At 38.7% G+C, this 23488-nt stretch overlaps 1 protein-coding gene across 1 annotated transcript in view; it reads left to right on the top strand.

The window, feature by feature from the left end:
- The window catches only part of LOC136155415 (exocyst complex component 1-like), a 44558-nt gene that overhangs the window by 5655 nt on the left and 15415 nt on the right, over window positions 1-23488 (top strand). Inside the window, 7 exon segments of the mRNA XM_065917147.1 lie at window positions 499-726; window positions 940-1072; window positions 1655-1779; window positions 6496-6645; window positions 13140-13245; window positions 19339-19502; window positions 20072-20179. Coding sequence (XP_065773219.1) covers window positions 499-726; window positions 940-1072; window positions 1655-1779; window positions 6496-6645; window positions 13140-13245; window positions 19339-19502; window positions 20072-20179 — 1014 coding nt within the window.

Raw genomic sequence — 23488 nt, 5'->3', positions numbered from 1 at the left:
CTCTTCCACATCCTATTAGTACAAATCATGCTACAGTTATAAATTAGTTCCATGTATCTGTTAAAGACTGGCATGCTACTGCTACCCTCTTAACTAAGGTATTAGCATAGATGATTATTATGCTTTTGTTTAGGATTTTACATAAATGTTGCAGATTATAGAAAATGTCTATAGTTGATAGAGCTGGAAGCAGCGTCAGAGATGGTATAACCTAACGGCACTAATGAGAGTCCACCATTGCTGATGATACATCATGGCGCATGCCCTAAATATGCGGTATTGAGATCTGGTCCCTAACCTCCACATAAGGGGACGTGTGCTTCCCTGAAATACTGTGTGAAAAAGTGGAGTGTAAACACAAAGCAGCCAATTAAAGTAGACGTGTAGATGTGTGTGTCAGCCTTTGTTGCCGCTGCTGCTGAGTCACGCTGCTGTCAAAGATTTATGGATATTTCATTTGAAGAATATGAAGTATTACTTCTCTTTTTAACTGTGTAGGCCAACATCCAGTCTATCATGGCCTCTGAAAAGCAAGTCAACATCCTAATGAAGTTACTGGATGAGGCTCTCAAGGTGGTGGATCTGATTGAATTGAAACTGAGCAGTTATGAGGAAATGCTCCAAAGTGTAAAAGAACAGATGGATCAGATCTCCGAAAGCAACCACCTCATTCATCTCAGTAACACTAATAACGTAAAACTCCTGTCTGAGATAGAGTTTCTTGTGGTAAGCATGGTTATAAACTACTAGCAACAATTAAAAAAAAAACACAAAACTAATGATCTCTAAAGCCCATTTGCAAGTATTTTCTAGTTTCCTTAGGAGAGCAAGATTTAAAAATACTGAAGTTTCAAACACCCAGTAATAGGATTGCGTAGCATCTTACCTGTAAACTTCCTAAGAGTACACAGACAAATGGTGTGTTTATTTACTTTCCAGAGCCACATGGACCTGGCCAAAGGTCATATAAAGGCACTTCAGGAAGGAGATCTTTCTTCTTCCAGGGGCATTGAGGCCTGCACCAATGCTGCAGATGCCCTGCTGCAGTGCGTGAATGTAGCTCTTCGACCAGGTATGACCATAAAATCTGCCCAAGAACCTGGGACTAAGCTTCTGACTTAGTGTAAAGCTTTTGACAAGAAGTCCATGAGGCAGGTGGTTTAGGGTTAGATTATTAGCTATTGAAACAAGTTTCACTTACTCTCAAACATAATTTATATCGGCACGAAGAACTTGTTCATTTCAGTACCTTCTGATTGACCATCAGTGACTCTACGTTAACACCAGCATTTTTCTTCAGCGCTGTTCACAGGACCTAGCACAAAGTAGATGCCGTAAGGCTTTGCTAGACCAGCGGTTCCTAAACTTGAGCTTGCATCGGGATCACGGCTAGGGGCCAGCGCAGAAGCAGTAGGTCCGCTCTGAGGCCTTAGAATCCATGTTTCTGACCGTTCCCAGGTGAGGCTGAGGCAAGACCGCAGCGTGAGGATCGCTGAGTTACACTGTTTTTCCCCCTTACCTTTCTTTTATAAACACACGCATAAACCAGCAAAAGGTTGAGTTCTTCAGAACTGAAATACGGCTTCTGTTATAAATGCACTCCTTAGACATCCGGGAGCTCTTTAACCCGTTGAATAAGCTGTCACGATTTCAGGCCATGACGTGCTTCTGGCAGTTCAGCAGCAGCAGCAGCAGCAGCAGCAGCAGCGTTTCAGTGATTTGCGAGAGAATTTTGCCCGGAGACTGGCCAGTCACCTCAACAATGTTTTTGTTCGACAGGTAATTTTATCTTATTATAGTACTGGCATGTTCCTGTAGCTTGAAATGAAATGGTCACAGAAAAAAATTTTTAATGTATTTAATTGGGAGCACAATATGTTCCTTTCTATATTTATTTGATTTTAATATTTTTAGATATGTATGTATTTGCTCATAGATGTTTTCGGGGCCTCAGTGGTCTCCTATGAAGACAGTTCCTTTTAGCCAAAATTCCCCAAGTTTTAAATAATTGTGCTTGCATGTTACATATACCCCATTTAGACAATCTTGTTTCTAAAAATAAGTCCAAACTTGTTACGTTTTTAATGTTTGGCCTGTTTTATTTTTCAGTATTTTCAAGTGAGAACAGGGACTTGATTCCATGTTTTCAGTATTTCATTGGCTCCATATACTTATAAATATGAGAAAAATGACTAACTCAATTGTAAATTCTAGTTGATTTAATCTTATAGAAAACCTTTATCTCTATTTCTATGTGGAAAGGGTGTTATAATTAAGGTTGTGGCAATGATATAAATGTTACTGTTAAGTATACCTTAGAGGGATTTGACTAGAAGGTGCTTTTTTTAATAAATAATAAATTAGACTTAATATTTCTTGAATAAATTAGGTGTCATAAATTAGATTTTGTGTATTTATGATCTCTTTAATAGGGATTTGGGGCCAAAAAAAGTTGAGTGAAATTTTGTTCATCAAGAAATGCTGACTGATATTCCAGGTTCTTATTTTGTTTTCACTTTGTAGTATTCTGAAACAATTGTATTTACTCTATTTTATTTCTGATTAGTTTACTCAGGCCCTCCTTCAACTCTATAACAGGTCCTACTTTCTTTCCGTGCCTGTGGGTACATCAACTTTGGCTCCAGCTTCTCCGATTCTTTTTTTTCCCCTGTAAGGTTTACTAAGCTTAATAGCAGCAGAATCTTTATAGTTATAATTTACTGATTTGAGCTACCTGTTAACCATATTTGTGGCAGTTTTTTTAATGTCCCATAACAGAAAGTTTATTTAGATCCAAAGGCATTTAATCTCATTCTGCTTGCCTTTCTTTCTGTCATTCTTTCATTCACTCACTCACTCCTTTATTTGGAAGTCATTTGCCAAGTGATTAAAGATGCATTCCAGACGTTTCATTGGAATAGATGAGAGGCTGATTCTTTGCTCTAGTTGCTCACGATCTAGAGAAGGGCGACAAACAGACTGAGGGAGGGTGTATGTTATGGTGGTACCATGGGAGTAAAGGAAGACCAGCTAACTAACCGTGCAAGGGGGAACCAGGGGAAGACTCTCTTAACATTCCACTTGACTTGAAAAGCTTCAGGAAAAAAGTAAACCTAGGAATCACATAGGAAATACTAATGCACATTTTTCTTACACTATTATTTCAATAATATCTATTTTTACACAATTCCCTAGTTTTTTTAAATTATCCTGTTGACAGGCTATAGTCCACATTTGTAAATGGTATGGAAAATACCAGTCAGTAAATGATAATCCTTTCTCCACCCTTAATTGTTTGTTATAACATGCTATTATTTGTGATTTTTGCTTCCTTGCCTTATAAACTAATGGCTTTGTTTAAAATGAATGCATCCCAGTTCTGAAAATCTAATATGCATTGTTACATGTGAGTAATGCATGTTAAAAACCAGAATGTTGCAACAACCTGGAATGTGCTGATGAAGATGAAAGACAGTGTCCCAAGTGCAGAAAAGAGATTTTCTGTGTGTTAAATTGAATACTTCGTGTCACCTAGCAAAGAGTTGGGAAACAAGGGGATTTCTGTTCCTGGTTGTGGGACACACTGGGAAGATTCGATTACCGCACTGGGTTACATGTCTTTGTTCACCATCAAATTTTGATTGTGTGTCTGATTTGTGTGTTACATTGTGTGACAGGACTCACTGTCCTCCATATGTAAGAGTAAGAAATGGCTGCTACCCTCAAGATGCTTGTGAGGATGTGGTAAAGGTAATGTACTTAAAACTCTACAGCAGTGTATAGGGGCTACCTTAGGGACACCACAATGAAGTGAATGTGTCAGTAAAGCAAGTCACACAAATTTTTTGGTTTCCCAGTGCATAAAAAAGCTATGTTTACACAGTATTGTAGCCTATTGTGTGCAATAGCATTATGTCTAACAGAAGAATGTACACATTTATTTTAAAAATACTTCATTGCTAAAAATTGCTAAGCACCCTCTGAGCCTACCATCTGAGTCATCATCTTTTTGCTGGTGGAGGGTCTTTCCTCAATGTTGAAGGTGCTGGAGGACCAAGGCAGTGATTGCTGAAGATTGGGGTAGCTATGGCAATTTTTAAAAATAAGACAAGAGTGAAGTTTGCTGTAATGATCAACTTTTCCTTTCTCAGACAATTTCTCTGTGGCATGCAATGCTGTTTGATAGCATTTTACCCACAGTAGAACTTCTTCCAAAATTGGAGTCAGTCTTCTCAAATCCTGCTACTTGTTTTATCAACTTAGTTTATGTATTAATTATAGTCTAAATCCTTTGTTGTCATTTCAGTAGCCTTCACAGCATCTTCATCAGGAGTAGATTCTCTTTCAAGAGACCAGTTTCTTTGTTCATCCGTAAGAAGCAACTTCTCATCCATTAAATATCTGTTAAATGAGATTATAACAGTTCAGTCACATCTTTAGACTCCACTTCTAATTCTAGTTCTGCTTTCTACCACATCTATAGTTACTTCCTGTACTGAAGTCATACCCCTCAAAGTCATTCATGAGGGTTGGAATCCGCTTCTTCCAAAACTCCTGTTAATGTTGATATTTTGACCTCTTCTCATGAATCATGGTGTTCTTAAAGGCATCTAGAATGGCCAGTCCTTTTCAAAAGGTTTTCAGTCATCATTACTAATTTATTTATCTCTAATAAGAAACTTTAAACAATGTCTTAATTTTTAAAGTATATAAAGAGTAAAATTCTTAGCACGATTGAATTCTAGATATGATAGTTATCTATATTATTGATTGAATTAAGCAATTTAAGTATTTTTTCTCCTTCCTATATATTTTGAAACCAGTTTCTCTTAAAATCTTTCTGTTAACACTAACAATATTTAATATATCCTAATAGTCTGAAGGTAATAATGTTTTTATATCAGTGAATTTTCACATGATGATGATCTGGAAATGCTACTTACAGTAGAAAGTTTTGAATAGTAATATATGTAGAAGAGCTTTGTAAACCGTAAAATTCTCTATAAATGTTGGTTCTTCCATTTTGCAGGAGAGATGAAGGTTTTTAATTGAAGAGTTTTCCTGACATTAAATTAAATAGTACAACTTAACATGCAGTGACCTGAGTAAACAGCTATAGAAGAACATAAACCATGATTTTGAGTCTTGAATTATTGAAAAAATTAATGAGGAAGGATAATGGAAATATATCTAATGTTATTATTAATAAGGGTAAAATATTTGGAAAACATTTATCAGCAATAACAAGTTTGTCAAATACTCCTTCCTTTTAGTTAGTGTAACTTAATTAAGGCACAATTTGGAGACATTAGCAGACTTAAAACTAATCTCTCTCTGTGTACAGTATCTAATATCTGTGAGTCAGTGGAATCTCAGTCATCCTTCTGATGTGGTAAACATTTCTGAAATGTAATGTTTGTAATGACCTTCAGCAGTTTTTGAGTCTGGTTAGAATGGTTTTGTTTGGCATGTTTTTAAAAGAAAACAGAAGTGAGACTCACATGGCTGAGGTTCAGATTCTAGCCTTCCGCCTGTGTGGCCTGTGTGGATCACTTAGCCCTTTGAATTTCAGTTTGTTCCGTTGGGTCAGCTGATCTACTGGATCCATATACTCTAGAACAAAAGTCAGGATGCATCGTCTGCCTCAGGCTGATTGAAAACGTGCTCATTTATATAAGTCATGTCAAGGATTAAAAACAAAATTATATAGTTGCTTCTGTAGAAAATTAATGGAAAAATTAAAATTACATTATTATTAGGGGTTATCCTGGAAAGGGCTTCCCAGGTGGCTCAGTGGTAAAGAATCCGCCTGCAGTGCAGAAGACATAGGTTCAGTCCCTGGGTGGGGAAGATCCCCTGGAGGAGGAAATGGCAACCTACACCAGTACTCTTGCTGGGAACTCCCATGGACAGAGGAGCCCGGCAGGCTACAGACAATCTATTGGGTTGGCCAAGAATAGGATATGATCCAGCAACTGAGCACTGAGCGCTGTCCTGGAAAGCCCAGGAAGCAGTCATCTGCAGTCCTTCCTAGTTCTGACATTCTGTGTCCTGTGCATTTTCACCTGCTGTTTAAATATCGTAGACTCTAATGGAGATATCATAGATGGAGACAATTTGTTTTGAATGACTTCCCCTGTTCGGTGTGTGTTTCTTAGTAACAGTTTATATCATGATATTTATTTGCTTAGTCAATTGTAAAATGTTATGGGAGAGGTAAAGTTGATTAAACTATTCATTCTCAACTACTCTAAAAGATAAAATGAGTCGATTTATCAGAGAGTCATTCTTGTGTGTTTATGACTATTTTATGGTGGTGGTGTTCAGTTTGTATACACAGGATGATTAAAAAAAGACAAGTAAGTACTCAGTTCTTATATTTCTATGTTCTGTTGTTTTTGCTTGGCCATGCTTGATCATTATTAAGGATATTTAGTTACAACAATGTTTCTTTATACTGTCAGTGATAGTTATGTCCTTATTTATTCACTCTAGGGTCGTGATCAGAGTTCAACTCTTGCTCAGCGCTCTATTGAACTGACTTTACCTAATCATCATGCATTTCATAGAGACTTACTCCGATATGCCAAGCTGATGGAGTGGCTAGAGAGTACGGATTATCGAAAATATGAGGGACTAACAAAGGTATGGATTTGACGTCAGTTACTCACTGAGTATAGAGCATTATCTTTTAGAATCGAGAGGTCGTGTGTTCAGTTACGCAAGTGACATTTGAAGCACTGTTGTATGTTCTTAAAAAAGCAGCAAGTAGTTGAATTTCTTAGTGCTCATTAGCTATGGAGAACATTTTTTTTCTTTTTCATTTATTTTTATTCGTTGGAGGCTAATTACTTTACAATATTGTAGTGGTTTTTGCCGTACACTGACATGAATCAGCCATGGATTTACATGTGTTCCCCATCCTGATCCCCCCTCCCGCCTCCCTCTCCATCCCATCCCTCTGGGTCTTCCCAGTGCACCAGCCCTGAGCACCCGTCTCATGCATCCAGCCTGGGCTGGTGATCTCTTTCACCCTTGATAGTATACTTGTTTCAATGCTGTTCTCTCTGAACATCCCACCCTCGCCTTCTCCCACAGAGTCTAAAATTCTGGAGAACATTTATTTTATGTACTTAGATGGAGAACAGCTAAAATTTGAACTTCAGTATAGTATTAGGCCATACTGTAGCTTGAAGCATCATTTAGTTTAGTTAGTTAAATAATTATTTCCTGAGTTGCTTTATGTGCAATATAAAAACTAGAGAGTATGAAGTTATATTTTCAATGAGGCATTTGCTTTATAAGAACCTGTAATCTGTTCTTTTAAGCACATGCAGTGTGCCTCTTTATTAAGCAGACATTCCATTGTTCCAGGCACAGAGGAACATGGGTATTTCTGTTCCTGATTGTGGGACACACTAGCTGGAAAAATTGGATTATCATATTATGGTACATTTCTTTGTCACTCACCAGATTTTCACTGTGTGCCTCTTTTGTACTCACTAATCCATATGTAAGAATAAGAAGTGGCTCCCACACATGCTCCTACTTCCAGAGAGCGTCAGGTCTGCCCGGAAAGAGCAACTATCCTTAGCAGCCGGCCAGAGTTAAGTGCTGAACTGGATATGAGTTTAAATGTATAGCATGTTAGAGAAAGGAAATTCATGACCTGTAGCCACAGGAGAAAACTTCATAGAAAACATTGGACTTGACTCTTTTCCCGGGACTTTAAGAAGACCAGCCTGACTGAAGCTGAAATTCCATATTCTAGAAGAGTGAGAAGTTAGGTTGAAAAATCTGAGTCGTGAGTCCTAGCAGCATTCTTCAGACACAGGAAGAGACTTGATAGGGGAAACTAAGAACCTAATACAATAATGAACTGAAATGAAATCTTGGACGAAGAGGATGATAGTAGGAATAGAGATTATAAGTCACAAGAGAGAATCCCAAAACAAGGGACAGGATGGTGCCAGACTTGTGAGACGCAGAGATTAAAACAGTGATAAATACCACTTGGGCTTCCCAGGTGGCGCAATGATAAAAAAAAAATCCACCTGTCAATGTAGAAAATGCAGGCTTGATCCCTGGGTTGGAAAGATCCCCTGGAGAAGGAAATGGCAACCGACTGCAGTACCATTGCCTGGAGAATCCCGTGGAGAGAGGAGCCTGGTGGCCACAGTCCGTGGGGTCGCAGAGTGGGACACGACTGAGTGGCTGAGCACACACACACACGGATGGCCACAGCTGGACAAGAAAGAGCCATTCACACGTTCCCTTAGCAAACGCGCTGAGCATCTGCTGTGTGCTGACACTGTTGTATGCACGAAAGAGAACGGCGCTGAAGGAGACAGGCGAACACTTGCCTGTTCAGAGTACATATTCCAGTGGAGAAGGACCAACATAAAAGTCAACTTCATAGTCTGCTGGAAGGTACTGCTGAGAGCTCTAGAGAAAATAAAGCAGGGAATGCTAGGACATCAGAAAGGTTGCGGTTTCAAAAAGGGTGGTCCGAGAAGGCAACATTTGAGCACAAATTTTAAAGATAAGCAGGGGTGCGCAGTGGGAATTTCCGAGGAACGCTTTCCCAGCACAGCACAAGTGCCCCAAGGCAAGAGCAACCTGGAGCACTGGAGGAGCAAGCAGGCCGTGGTGGTGGGAGCACGGCGAGTCAGGTTCAGGATGGGAGGGCGGGCGTGAGAGGTGCGGTGGGGGGCGGGGGGCGGGGCAGGGCAGATCTGGAAGGGACTGGGCACCGGTGTTGGAATTTGGTTTTTACTTGCAGAGAGATGAGGGAGGGGTGTTGATGGGCTTTGAGTAGCAGAATGACATGCTCTCATTTAGTAAACGGCCATTGTAGCAGGAACCCTTGGGCTCAGGACTCTACTGTTGTGTTGTATTCTGATTAGTTTTGAGTCAGCAGAATTCTGATTTGGAGATAGTTTACAGAAGAATATTTGCATGACTGGAATCTTTGCCTTCTGAAGTTTTAAGAGGATTAATACTGTATTTTGAATGATTAAATATCGTTACATCTTAAGAGTTTTGTGCCAACAAGTGCTTTGTCCCCTAGTGAATATTCAAATGAGTAAAATAATCAATAAGCTTTTTGCCTGATTGTGTTCTCAGTGAGTATTATTGCCGTATCTTTATATATATGTAGCTTCATGAATGTAATTTAAAGTGAAGAAGCAAGCCAGTAGCCAGTCTAGTGCTGAAGTATGGAATCATTCTCTGCTCATGGTATATTTTCAATTGACAGTATTGATGTGCTTTTTTAAATGAAATTATCTTATTTCCAAAGAATCTTGCTTTGTCTTGTGTTTGAACTTGTGACAGACCATGCAGTTTTATGCCTGATAATCTAATTTGGTTGCTCAAGTGTTTTCAAAAATAGGAATCTTATTAATATGACAAAGAAAGGAATGAAAGGAAATGGAAGGAAAGGAATGAAAAAAGGAACCTGACAAATCAGTGTTTCTTTGGTAAGAAATAATAATTAAATCCAGATGCTATTTGTACTTGATCCTTTCCATGTAGTGTGTGCTAGTGGTAAAGAACCCGCCTGCCAATGCAGGAGACATAGGAGATTCAGCTTCAGTGTCTGGCTCAGGAAGGTCCCCTGGAGAAGGAAATGGCAACCTACTCCAGTATTCTTGCCTGGAGAATTCCATGGACAGAGGAGCCTGGTGAGCTCTAGTCCATAGGGCTGCAAAGAGTTGAACCTGATTGAAGTGACGTAGCACTCACCTTTGTACTTGGTTATTTGTACCCAGCTCACACTTTTTGGCAGGACCAGGAAAAGCTTGTCTTCATTTCTTTAGGGAAAAGAATAACTAGGCCCTGCCCCAACTCTACTTACGGCTGAATCTAAGCAAACCCCTGATTTGGGGTGTATGTAATTTAGAGCCTAAGGAAAATAGAGGTGCGTTGGGCATGTAATAAGCTCGGCTGCCCAGAATCCCTTCTGCCTAGCTGGGGCAGTAGAGCATGTAGAGCAGTTGAGCAGGGAGATGGTTTATCCTTGTTTAGGTAGGAACAATCTTTCCTCTCCCAATAGCCCCTTGAGGCCGACACATTGTCTCAGCCTCAGTCCTATATTTGTAAATATAGAAAATAAAACATGGTGTTATCTGTAAGACTCTAAAGTGAGCACAAGAAAAAGTTGGAAATACTGCCTGAGATAACAGTATTTAAGCTCAAGATAGTTGGATTTTAAGTTAGGTGCTGTATACAGGATGCTAAGAGAAATAAATACTCCCAGTGAGAAGCTTCTCTCTGAATTCAGTAAGTGAATGAGCTGGGAGTCACGCCTGTCTGTGGGCTTCCCCACCTGTGGGTTCTGTTGAGAACCTGGGGGAAGGTGTTCAGTCATTTCAATTGTATTGAAAAAGAAGGTGATTTTCAGTAGTCTGCTCAAATCACTGTTTTAAAAATAGCGACTGTTTAAATTGCTTGGGTAGTAGTGTGCACTTAGTTTGGGTATTGGAATGCAGTCTGTTATATTGAGTGAGTTGAGTAGAAATCTAATGAAGATTTTATGAATTATAAGTTGGTCAGCCATTTACATTGATTTCCAGTGATCAGTGTTTTTGTGATAATTTAAAATTCAACGAATGAGATGCTGAAAAGTGAAATAGCTGAATGAAATAGGAATAATTTTAGTGTCTTTTTAGCTTTAGATTTGCTTTTAAAGTTACACACAAAGATCACAGGAAAAAATTTCCTATTTAACTTTCCTTACGGAGAATCTGTGGGAAATGTATGTGGCATGCAAATTGGAAAAAAGAAGGCTCTATATTATGTTTCATCCAAAAATTTTTTATAAGGACATATCTATCAATAAAATATCTAAATATATATAAATATATCTAATATATTTTTATATACTTATAAAATAACTTAAAAAAATCAATAATGAACTATGAGTCAGTATACAAATAATTTAAGTGATATACCTTTGAAAGTTACATCTGATGTTTAAAGCAAAGTAAACTGTTCTAAAACTGGATGTGTTTGAAATTGAAGTGTAGATTTCATGATAAATTTAAAAGAATAACTAGGCATAGGAGTTTTTCTGCTGTGGATTTATTTAAATTTAGTGAAACTCTACATAAGGCATTTAACATAGGATTTGGAAAAATACATGGCCTCCCGCTGTTGACTCTTTCATCAGGGTATAAAATATTTTTGTATGATAATAAGCATAGATGATGAGGGAATGAGTTTGCATGTTAAATAATAGATGTTTTCATTTGAACTAGAATAAATTTTGTTTTTTAAAAAGAAATCATTTGATTATGAAAACTGTAAGATGTGGTAATTAAATTCTTATGAGAGTAACCTATTTGGGGCTAATTTACTACCCCATGCTGGCAAGGTATGGTAAAACTCAGTGTCCTGCTTCAGTGTCATTGATCCTGTCTGTTGGTATAATAATTTTTGAAACAGCATGGCATTATGGAAGAAGAGTTAAAAGATTCCCTTATTCTTTAGCACTGTAATTTTACCCTTAGGAAATTATTCCAAGAAAGCAGTTCATTAGAGATGAAAAGCTTGTTGTAACATTGTCTATCACAGCAAAACATCAAAACCAATTATGTAGTCTGTGTTAGGAGGTTGGTTTACTAAACTGAACATCAGCAGAGCATAATACTGTGCAGTCATTAGCATATGACCTGGAAAAGCGTGATTGTGCTGCCCCAAACACCCAGTATCGTATGAATGCAGCTATGTTTAAAATACATGAAAGGTAATGTGTAAATTACCATCGGATCATTGAAAAAGCAAGAGAGTTCCAGAAAAACATCTACTGCTGCTTTACTGACTACGCCAAAGCCTTTGACTGTGTGGATTACCAAACTGTGAAAAATTCTTCAAAAGATAGGAGTAGCAGACCACGTTATTTGCCTCTCAAGAAATCCGTATGCAGGTCAGATAGCAACGGTTAGAACTGAACATGGAACAACAGACTGGTTCCAAATCAGGAAAGGAGTATATCAAGGTTGTATACTGTCACCCTGCTTATTTAACTTATATGCAGAGTACATCGTTTGAAATGCTGGGCTTCGTGAAGCACAAACTGGAATCAGGATTGCCAGGAGAAATATCAAAATCCTCAGATAAGCAGATGACACCAGCCTTATGGCAGAAAGTGAAGAACTAAAGAGCCTCTTGATGAAAGCGAAAGAGGAGAGTGAAAAAGTTGGCTTAAAACTCAACATTCAGAAAAGTAAGATCATGGCATCTGGTCCCATCACTTCATGGCAAATAAATGGGGAGACAATGGAAGCAGTGAGAGACTTTATTTTGGGGGGCTCCAAAATCACTGCAGGTGGTGATTACAGCCATGAAATTAAAAGAGGCTTGCTCCTTGGGAGAAAAGCTATGACCAACCTAGACAGCATATTAAAAAACTGAGACATTACTTTGCCAACAAAGGTCCATTTAGTCAAGGCTATGACTTTTCCAGTAGTTATGTATGGGTGTGAGAGTTGGACTGTAAAGAAAGCTGAGCACCGAAGAATTGATGCTTTTGAACTGTGGTGTTGGAGAGGATTCTTGAGAGTCCCTCGTACAGCAAGGAGATACAACCAGTCAATCCTAAAGGAAATCAGTCCTGAATATTCATTGAAACAACTGATATTGAAGCTGAAACTCCAATACTTTGGCCACCTGATGCGTAGAAGTGACTCATTTGAAAAGACCCTGATGCTGGGAAAGATTGAAGACTGGAGGAGAAGGGGACAACAGAAGATGAGACGGCTGGATGGCATCACCGACTCAATGGACATGAGTTTGAGCAGGCTTCGGGAGTTGGTGATGGACAGGGAGGCCTGGCATGCTGCAGTCCATGGGGTTGCAAAGAGTCGTACTTGACTGAGCAACTGAACTGAACTGAAAGTATAAAAGTGAAAATGTGAGTGTGATTATTCAACTTCATATTTTTACAAACTGTTAATATTATGATGCCAGTTCAGTTTTTTTAAAAGATGGAAAATAGCCTTCTTGTGTCCTATGAAATGCATCAAATATTTTCAGACCACAAAATTGAAAACAAGCACAAAGGATATGGGGGGATTGAGAAATGGAAATTGTTATACTTGTTTTATTAATGAGTATGTGTTGTTTTCACTTTTAAGAATTGCATGGATTGTTTGTCATGACTCTGTGAGAGAGAAATTAAAGATGTCTTTGAAGTTGCAAAGATCAAGATGACTGGCACAACTAAAGAAAGCAAGAAGCTTGGTAAGCTTAGGCACCTCAGTCCCCTTGTTTTCTCTTCTACTAAAAATTATTTATCTGTGACACATAATTTTAAGACTTTTTAGGCAAGGTGGAAGGAGATACAATAGAATTAGTAAAAGAATAAATCTAATGCATTGGTTTGATTTATAGGTTTTTCATGGAACAAGTATGTCTCTAAAGCCTTATTTTTACTAATTAAAATTCTGCAGTATGTGAACTTGACAGCAATTGTATATACATGCCGTGTCTAATAAAAGTACAGCGCAGACGCGGAACCCGTGAATACGGAGGACCAACCATGGGACTTGAGCATCCATGGATTTTGGTGTCCACCACTGGTGCTGGAACCAACCCTGCACAGACACCAGGGACAGCTGTGTATAGTCACAGCAGCAGCAGTTGGCCAGAGAATGAAGTGCAGTCTGGAGAGAAAGTACTAGATTAAGAGACAGATGTTGGAAGTTCAGTTTCTGATTTCCTAAAAGACCTTTTGTACCAGTTGGAGGCAAGTCTGTGATCTCTTAAGTCATTGCACTCCACAGGGAAGTGAAGTGATGCCTGGCTTCTTACTTGTCACTGGCTATTTTGAATCAAAAAGAAAGTTGCTAAGTGTTTTCTCCCCTGTGAAGGGGCTGTAAAAATGTCACCAAAATTTCTCCTGTAATTATACTTTATTTTTCCAAAGAGTTATTTTTGAAACAAGAGGGGTTTTTGTTGCTTCTAAATATGTTAAATAAACAAAAAACTTGATTTAAAAGGATAACCAGTGAAAGTATCAAGTTGCAAGGAAATGATTTGCCGAGGCCACGTTCTGCTCTTGCATGTACCCATCTCTGGGCTTTTTGGATGGAGTTCTGTGCCTGTCGGAGTCAGAACCTGGCCTTAAATGGCTACAGTGTGTCCTCTGTGTCTGCATAGCTCCCCTTTAGAACCATGAGTGTAGCATTTGCTTGTTGAAAGGAGCCTGTGCCCTGATTGAAATTGATAGCTCGTCTTTCCATTCTTTTCTTTAGGACAAAGAAGACTATCTTTAGTAGTGGGTAATTATTTTGTGATTCACTGGTTTGTGGTTTGTTTTTGTTTTTAATACAACACTAATATATTGGTGATACTAGTTCCGATTTTTTAAATGGTTTGAATCTGTGTATTGCACTTTGGTAAAGATACTGATAAAAATATTGGGACAATAGGCTTTTGGAAACAGAAATGCTAACTCATCCTAAAGGTTACTTGTTCTTAAACGGTGTGTTTATATCCTTGTTAATGTTTCACCATGGATATGTTAAATTGAAGAAGGAATTCATAGGGCCTGGACTCCATCTCAGGCCTGTCCGTGCTGATCGTGCTCGGCTGCCTCTCCAGTGGACTCTGAACTCTCTGCTTAGTGCCTGTGGGAACGACAATGGAAGGATAAGACCCCCTCCAGACAGGGGAATCTTGAAGATCACATCCAGGTTGCTCATTGCCTAAGAGGAAGCATACCGTAATCACCCCTGTCTCCGGACAGGTCATAAACTTTTCCTGTATCTATCAGGATGTAATCACAGGCTTATCGATTATTAACTGGTTGGAATGTAACTCCGGGCTTATTGACTATTGACTGTTTGAACACACAACACTTGAATGATGGGGTTATTGTAGTTGTATTTACCCTACCTTTGTTTATGTAAGTCTCAACGGAATTGAGGTGGTGGGTTTGGACACGTACACATGGGGTAGGTGGTGGGGTTTGGACACGTACACATGGGGTAGGTGGTGGATTTGGACACGTACACATGGGGTATAAAAGATTTTCACAAATGCTGGACGGGGTCCTTGGCTAAGAGGAGACTCTGCCTTGGGCCCGCCGGTGTAATAAACTGCACTCCACTATCTGCATTGTCCTTCTGAGTGAGTCTGTTTCCCGGAAAGCGTGGCTATAACAAAATCAGTTTTTCTTTTTAGTAAACAACATATTAATACAGTTACATGTTTAATGTTTTCATTTAGTATATTTGTCATCACTTGCTACTGCAGTAAAAGGGAAATCTTTCTAAAACTACCTCCTTGGGAGGTTATTAATGCCCCTGTCATAATATTAATTTATCAAGCTTAAGATTCTCATTGAGATAAATGACATAATTGGAATATAATTTAAATCAAATACAATACTATCTTAATGGTATCATTGCATTAACCTAAAACCTTAATTTTTTTTTCTTATTTTTTGAAGTTCTTAAATTATCTTGTTAAAAAATTTTTAATTAACCTAAGACAAGTTTAGAAGATACTTTTAAAACAGGGTTAAGATTACATCTCTCGTATGTATCCATTAAGTAGTAAGAAATAGGAGAGTAACCAAAAAATTATAGTTTCTATTACTTTGATGTTATCAGTTACAAGAAAGGAAAAACTAAATAATAAACAGAATTCAGAGGATAAAAACTATTTTGTTCATCTTTGAAAATGTAGCTTGTTGGTCAACATTTAAAAATAAATTTCAAGTTAAATACAAATGACTTCAGAAGTTCTAAATAGATAGAATGTAAACTTTTTAAAGATACCTTTTCAAGGATTCGAATTATGTTTAAATCAGTTCTTAATAGTAATTACAGTTAAAAGAGAAACCTAAAATTTGGGGAAGGTAAATTTTCAATGGCTCAAAATTAAGGAATTATGAATAAAATTTTAAATTTGTTTTGTTTTTTCCTTGCTCTGAAAATGCTGCATCCGAGATACTAATAAAAATAGAAAGTCAGCGGCGGGCGGTTAAAAAAAAAAAAAGAATAGAAAGTCAGATTGAATGTATTTTACAAAAGGAAATTGTGTATAGTCATAGAGATTCAGGGGAATTCTCTCTTTTTGAACCATTCTTTACTCAAGTCTTTAACATCTACTTAGTTTAGATAATTTAAAACAACGTTAAAATGCCAGTAAAGCACTTTTTCTTTGTGGTAAGGTTTTTATAAAACCTTTGCCTTTCTAAGGTCAGAAGGTTACCCTGATACTCTCAGAGGTGTGGGATTGTCCTCCCGAGATTGATACTTTGGTGTTTTGTTTTTCTTCTGTATTCCTCAGATGTACTGAATGAAAAGACAGGCAAAGGATATCTAGTAATAATTTTTTAAATTGCCCATTTTTTTTCTTTTTACTACTAAGATAAGACACACAAGTATTAGTTGAGTCCATTTACATAATAACTTCCTTATCTTTAGTAATCCAAAACTTAAAAAATGATATGCCAAGCACATTTTTTCCAGTGTTTCTCCACTGAAATTAAGAAATCTTGTTGACTCCAAAGGGAGTCTTGAACACAAGACTACATTCAGTCCTGAGTGGATGATTCATTCAGTAAATGTTTATTAATTACCTATTACATGATAATCGCTGCTCGATACTGAGAATGCAGCAATGAGCAAAGACCCTACCCTCTTGGTGCTTGTACTCTAGCAGAAATTGTTTAAGGATATTTAAAATTTACCAGAATATTGTTACTTCTTGCTGATAAATAATATAGACTTTTTTATGAGCCCACATAGGGCACTAGTAGTATTTATTAACTACTTTAAAAAAGAAAACTATATGCAGAATCAGGCTTTGCTCTGAAACTGGTGAACTTAGTAGAGCGACACCTTAAGATCGCCAGCAGGTACTGTTCAGATTGACAAGCTAGTGGCTCCAGTGCATCCCCCGCTCCTGGTTGCTGTGTGTCCAGCCTTATCATTTCATATTCCTTTAAACTTCAGGCAGACAAGGCTAGGGAGATTGACATGTTTTTGGTGTGGCAAATTAGTAGTTTATACTCGAGCTTTTGCCTAGCAATAGCAACTATCACTATCCCTGTTTGGCAGGAGTTGACACCTTGTTTTCCGTTTCTTAAATATTTCTAGAGTTATATTCATTAATTTTCTGTTTTATTCTATAATTTCTTTCTTTGCCATTCAAGTTAGATTCTCATTTGGGTTTAGAATGTTTCACAAAACGATCTCTACAATTGATCGAACAAATACTAAAGAGAGGTTTTAGATAAAGGAAATGCCAAATGACCCTGAAAGAACTCCAATTCCCACATTAGACCTGTCTCTCAGCTTTACCCTTCTACCTACCCATCTCCCAATAATTAGTGTTTTGATACATGTGTTTTATTCTCAGTGTTCACAGAGCCAGCTAAGTTACTAAACAGTTTAGCTTATTATTTCTAAAATGGTTTTAAAACTCTACTCATAATTTTTTTTATCAGAGGGAGTATAAAATTATTTAGTACAGTGGAGATTCCTTCCAAGAGCTTTCAGTGAATACAGGATTGTTAATGCATTTAATGTATAAATGTGCAAGTTCTTTCTATTAAATTTTCACTGTATTAAATTATTTACTTGAACTCTGTTTTCTTCAGAAATCAGAACTTGGAAGTGTAGTCTTTAAATTTAAGTACATCAGCTTAGGAGACTTAAAAGTGTGGGGGAGGTTTACAAATGTAGATATTTTTACCTGAATATTTGCATCAAATAGTACATTAAAAGACTAGTAAAGGTTTTTCTGTCATGTAATTTCTCAAGCAGTAGCTGACCAACTAAACATATGTTGCCTCTCTCGTTGCTTGGTGCTCCTGGTTCTTTGCATGTGTCTTTTCAACTAGAGCTTTAACTTCCTCTTGTGCGCGGTTTGTGCAGATTGCAGCTTGCTAACTTGTCTTTGTCTGTGACGCTTGCAGCCTAACCCGTGGCAGCCACACTGCCTGGAAAGGCAGTGCTGTCAGACGGGAAGCCGAGAGTGGGCGTGCTCGGCGTGTCAGCAGGTGCTCTCAGTGCGTGTGTGTGTCTAGGAGCCAGTCGTTCATCCTGGAGAAGCTGCGCCAGAAACACTGCTTGCTCTGGGTTGCCAGGGCTTGGCCAGAAAGAAAACCAACAGAAAGGAAGTGGGATGACTGCATCCAAGAAATGTGTGGCATGGTTAAACATGTATGGTGGGTAGTCAGAAACTTATAAAAAGTCTTAACCGTTATACTTTTGTTTTCAGGCTGTGTTTAGAAACTATAAAATTTCTTGTACGTATGGTCAGATTTTGCATAATGAAACCAAAGTTTGTCTCTAACTAACTGTATATCATATTTGTTGTTGTTATTTTTTACTTTACATATACAAATATGATTTGTATATCATATTTTTTATCACTTATTTTATTATTTGTCCCTTCTGACCATCAGTGAATAATACAGGTTTAGCTGAGAAATAGTCAAGAAGAATAAAAATGTTTTACTGTTTAAATTTAATTCTGAATAGAAACATCACATTTTCTTGTAAAAATAGAATCCTTTAATAGTTTGGTGTATGTAGGATATTGTGCAGACATATTGTTCTCATTTTTCCTCATAGCTATGATAGATACCTATGTTTATACCTAAACTCAGATGTCCCATATTAATATAGTTAACTATGTATGTGTTATGTTAGTTGTATTTTAAATACAACAAATATTCAGGGTTTTGTTTTTGTTGTTAGTTTTTCTCTTTTCGTTTTGTTTAGTTTTTAAAAGAACTTTAATCAATTCACTTGCTGAAAAAACAGGAATGTCTGAGTTCAGGAATGTATTAAGTTGAGTCATGTGTAATTGACGTTTTTAGTAGGACAAGATTAATTGAGTGTTGGTAGTTTCATGTGGTTCAGCCTAATATGTTGATTCAATGTAGAGGCAAATAATATTGGAATATGGCAGTTTTTTTCTAGAAATACAATCATTATGTTAGCTAGTATTCTAGGGGGTCAGTGACTTTCATCCATAGTCATGTCTTCTGAGTGGAAAAGAACTCCTCATCTACTTTTGAAAAATCATCAGACAACTGTGATGAGACTGGGCAGGGCACAGTGTGATCTCTAAGATCCCTTTCAGTCTTATTCTGTGATTCTGTATGATTTCACCTGTCTTTACATAGGCTCAGAAGTAGAACACAAATCTTAATGAAAGAGGAAGACACTCTACATCCTCTTCATGTGGCAGAGTTGTGCCCTAACCCATATGAGCCCCAGAAGAGCAGGACAGCAGAAGGGAGCCCTGATGGATGCCATGAACCTTTCATTCGTGAAGGTCACAGCTTTTTAAAGGTTTATCATTTCCCAGGTCTTCACGGGAGTTCCGGGAAATTAACCGGGTCTACTTCCAGTCTAAATAAGCTCAGTGTTCAGAGCTCCGGGAACCACCGGTCTCAGTCATCTTCCTTGCTGGACATGGGAAACATGTCGGCCTCTGATCTCGATGTCGCCGACAGAGCCAGGTTTGATAAGGTAAGATAAAATGACGCATGTTTCTTAAACATTACTGTCAGTTTTCTAGCACCAGTTTGTTACTGCTTTAATTGTGTTCAAAGATTTGGGCTCTATTGACTCTTTTAATTAACCGTGTCTTACTTTCCATTTCTGAATCTAAAAAAAAAAAAAAAATAACTGGTCAAATGGCAACTGAAATGTGATTCATCAATTAAATGACATAACAGCTTTATTAAAATTTGTTATAAATCATAAAGAGCTTGCATTGTCAATCCAGTTATTTGAGTGACTACAAAGAGGAAACAACTTTTATGAAGCTAAATTGTTTAAATAAAGTTTTATCACTCTGTTCCTCTTTCCAGATTCCAAGTGAGTAATTGTTGTCAGTTTTGTTTTAGGTATGTTCTGACCCTGTTATGCCTCATCAATACTGCATTGTCTTGTCAATCTTGGAAGTATTTGTTTGGGGGATTCTATTAAGATTATAGATACAGCTTCCCTGGTTGCTGCAGAAAAGTGATTAAATGTGGAATGTTATTTTAAGCGTTTTGTTCAGTTCTTTGTAGAATCATTTTGGTTTTCTTCAGATCTTTGAACAGGTACTGAGTGAACTGGAGCCCCTGTGTCTGGCAGAACAAGACTTCATAAGTAAATTTTTCAAACTACAGCGACATCAGAGTATGCCTGGAACTGTGGTATGGGTGACATTTATTTACTAGCTCATATTTGTGATCTATATCATAATTAGCCTAATCATTATGTTGTCATAATTTCAATATCAGAACAGAAAGAATTTACATTGTAAGGATTTTTTAAGTAATTTTTATCATATAAGATAATAAAAAAAAGGATAGTGTTTGGGAATCTAATCTAATATTCTAGACTATCTTAGGCCTAAACATTCTCCAAATTGATGAGTGGGGGAAATGTCTGAGTTTACTTGGCAAAAAATATTTTTAAAAAGCAAATTTATTGTTTTAGTGATCAAGAAAAAGTAAATAGAATTAAAAAATTACAATGATGTTTTAATGTATATTTGTTGTTATTTAGTCACTAAGTCGTGTCTGACTCTTTGCAACCCCGTGGACTGTAGCCCACCAGGTTTCTCTCTCCATGGGATTCCCCAGGCAAGAATACTGGAGTGGATTGCCAGTTCCGTCACCAGGGGATCTTCCCAACCCAGGGATTGAACCCGTGGCTCCTGCATTGGCAGGCAGATTTCTTTCCTGCTGAGCCACCAGGGAAGCCCCCATGGTCTTAAAAAATAAATGAAAGCAAGCAAGAGAAAAATGGAGAGCCTCAAATCAGAATCTTTCTTATGGCTTTCTTACTATGAGACTGAGAGAGTAACAGGCGGGAAGGCCAGGGGTCTCCAAATGGAGGAATGAGGCTGTAAGTGCCAGACATTTTTATCTCTCCTAACCGGCAGAAAAGAACAAACCAGCGATCTGTTTTTCCTTCTCTATACAAAATTAAAAGGAGGTTTCTCCTAACATTCTGTGTGGCCATGACACCTGGTCTCACCTAAAGCTAACTACTCCCAAACCTTGAGTTAACCAATACATTTCTTTTTCGTATGGAAATGTTGTCTTAAGCTATGTTAATGAACCCCAGACTCCATCTTCAAGTTGGTTCCGCCAAAGGGCCTAACTTACTTGTTCAGGTATTGTTCCCCTAATCTATGTAAACGAAACTATTTGTTGGTACAAGGTGCAAGTCAATAGTTTTATGGCCTGGGATGAATTATCTGGTGCCATTCTAGATTTTATGACATTCCTTTCTTTTCATTAACAGACTGTGAGTGACTATATACCATACAGCTAAAGACTAGGAGGGGGGTACTCTTTTGCCCCCTTCTGATGCCTATGTCAGAAGCTTTCTCTATCTCCTTTATACTTTAATAAAACTTTATTACACAAAAGCTCTGAGCGATCCAGCCTCGTCTCTGGCCCCGGATTGAAGTCGTCTCCTCCGGAGGCCAAGAATCCCGCGTCTTATCGTTCAGCAACAACCTTTCATCTTGAGGGCTCGTCCGGGATCCTTCAGGACAAGGTAAGGATGCTTGGAGCTCTACTTCTTTGTTCTCCTAGCGAACACGTTTTCTGCTGTTCTTTACTAACTCTACGGTGTGCTTGTGTGAATGAATGAAAGGCCCTGCTCTGCGCTTCCTCGGCGACCTCATAAGGCTTATGGCAGAAACTTGTCGGGGGTTTATACCGACCTGCCAATGCCAAGAGGCAACCAGTGTCCCCTTTGGGAGCCGACCAGAAACGGGCAAAGCATGTGGACCGAACTCTTTTTTCTCGGTCAAACTTTTCGGTCTCTGACCATTTCATAACTCCTTGGGAATTAAAAGTACTAACCTTATCTCTCGGATCTTAGGCTTTCAAGAGACTTGTAACCTATGTTGCTACTCTACTGTGGTCTAGGTCTCAAACTTGGATTGGTAGTTAGGAAGCGCCTAGCCTCGCTAGGCATGGAAAGTTTGGAAGCTAGATGGAGCTCTAACTCCCAGAGCATCTCTGATGTTAAAGGTTACTTGGATTGGAACTGCAATGGTTTTTTTCTTTTGGTAACACTGGCTCTTACTGGAGCAGAGGAGGCTCTTATACCGGTGTGGTGACTCTTGGAAGGAACATCTCAGTTTCATGTTTGTATCAGTCTTATTGTGGTCAGGAATATACTCCGGGTCGTGCACAGGCACTCAGGTGACGAATGTGTCCCCCAGAGGTCTTGGCTTGGGAGGCATTCCGGAAGGTTACTCTGATTGCACCCTGGGTGGCATCAGAGGCAAGTGAGGTGAAGAGCTGGACGTCAGTCAGGGATGCCATCAGGTCTACCCTGGGTGCATCCCCACCCCGTCTCGGTGGTAGAACCGGGAGGGACGAGTGTGACGCCTGCGTCGGTAAGGGACAGACTAAGTCCGACCAGGAAGGAAAAGCTTTTGGTGTAATGTCTGTCTACACCCCCATCTAGAGCAGGGAGGGACGCCTCCGGTAGAAAAATGGCGCTGGTCGCTTTTTTTCTCTCTTACAGATGGGAGCTAACAATTCCAGCCTCACTCCTTTGAACTGTATCCTGCAAAACTGGGATAGATGTGATCCCCAGGGCTTAAAGAAGACACACCTGGTCTTCCTATGTGATACTGCATGGCCGCGGTACCCACTGGAGGATGGCGAACGGTGGCCAGTTGGAGGGTCTCTTAAGTATAATACTGTTTTACAATTAAAACAGTTCTGTAAAAAGCAAGGGAATTGGGTAGAAGTAGTGTATATTAGAGTGTATTAGAGCTTTTAAAGGTGTTACTCTGCATTATGACCTTACTTGGAAGGATGTGATGTATATCTTGGGACAAACGTTGACTGCCGACTCAAAGCCTCGAGTTTTGGGTAAAGCGGTTGCTTATGGAGATGAATGGCTTGGTAATGAATCAGTGGGAAAGAGGGAGGACGAGATGACTGCTCTCCCCACTGGGAGTCAGGCGGTCCCAGCTACAGAACCAGACTGGGACTCTAACACTGCTAAAGGAAGATGGGATCAGAGTCATTTTGTCAGATGTATTCTTGAAGGACTCAGGCAGGCGCGTTCTAAGCCTTTAAACTATGGCAAACTGGCAGACATAGAACAAGAAGAGAAGGAAGCTCCTGGTAAATTCCTAGACAGACTGAGAGAAGCCCTTCGCAGATTCACTGAGATTGATCCCGAAAGTGAAGAGGGGAAAGTGATCTTAAAGGATAGATTTCTCACTCAGTCGGCTCCAGATATTCGCCGTAAGTTATCAAAACGGGCGTATGGACCAAATCAGTCTGTAGATAATCTGTTACAACTGGCTCAGACAGTCTATTATGGTAGGGAATATGAGGAAAAGAAAGAAAGGCAGAGAAAGACGAAGGAAAAGGCGGAAGCCCTCGCAATGGCTATGAAAACCGTTCTTAAACAGCCTGAGAAAAATGCCCAGAGGGACCCAGGTGAAAAGGGATGGGCTTGCTATGGCTGTGGAAAGG

The sequence above is a fragment of the Muntiacus reevesi genome, unplaced genomic scaffold, assembly GCF_963930625.1.
Source record: "Muntiacus reevesi unplaced genomic scaffold, mMunRee1.1 SCAFFOLD_31, whole genome shotgun sequence".
Classification (NCBI taxonomy): Eukaryota; Metazoa; Chordata; class Mammalia; order Artiodactyla; family Cervidae; genus Muntiacus; species Muntiacus reevesi.
Note: the sequence above shows the minus strand (reverse complement) of the source record. Positions and strands in the feature narration are given on the sequence as shown.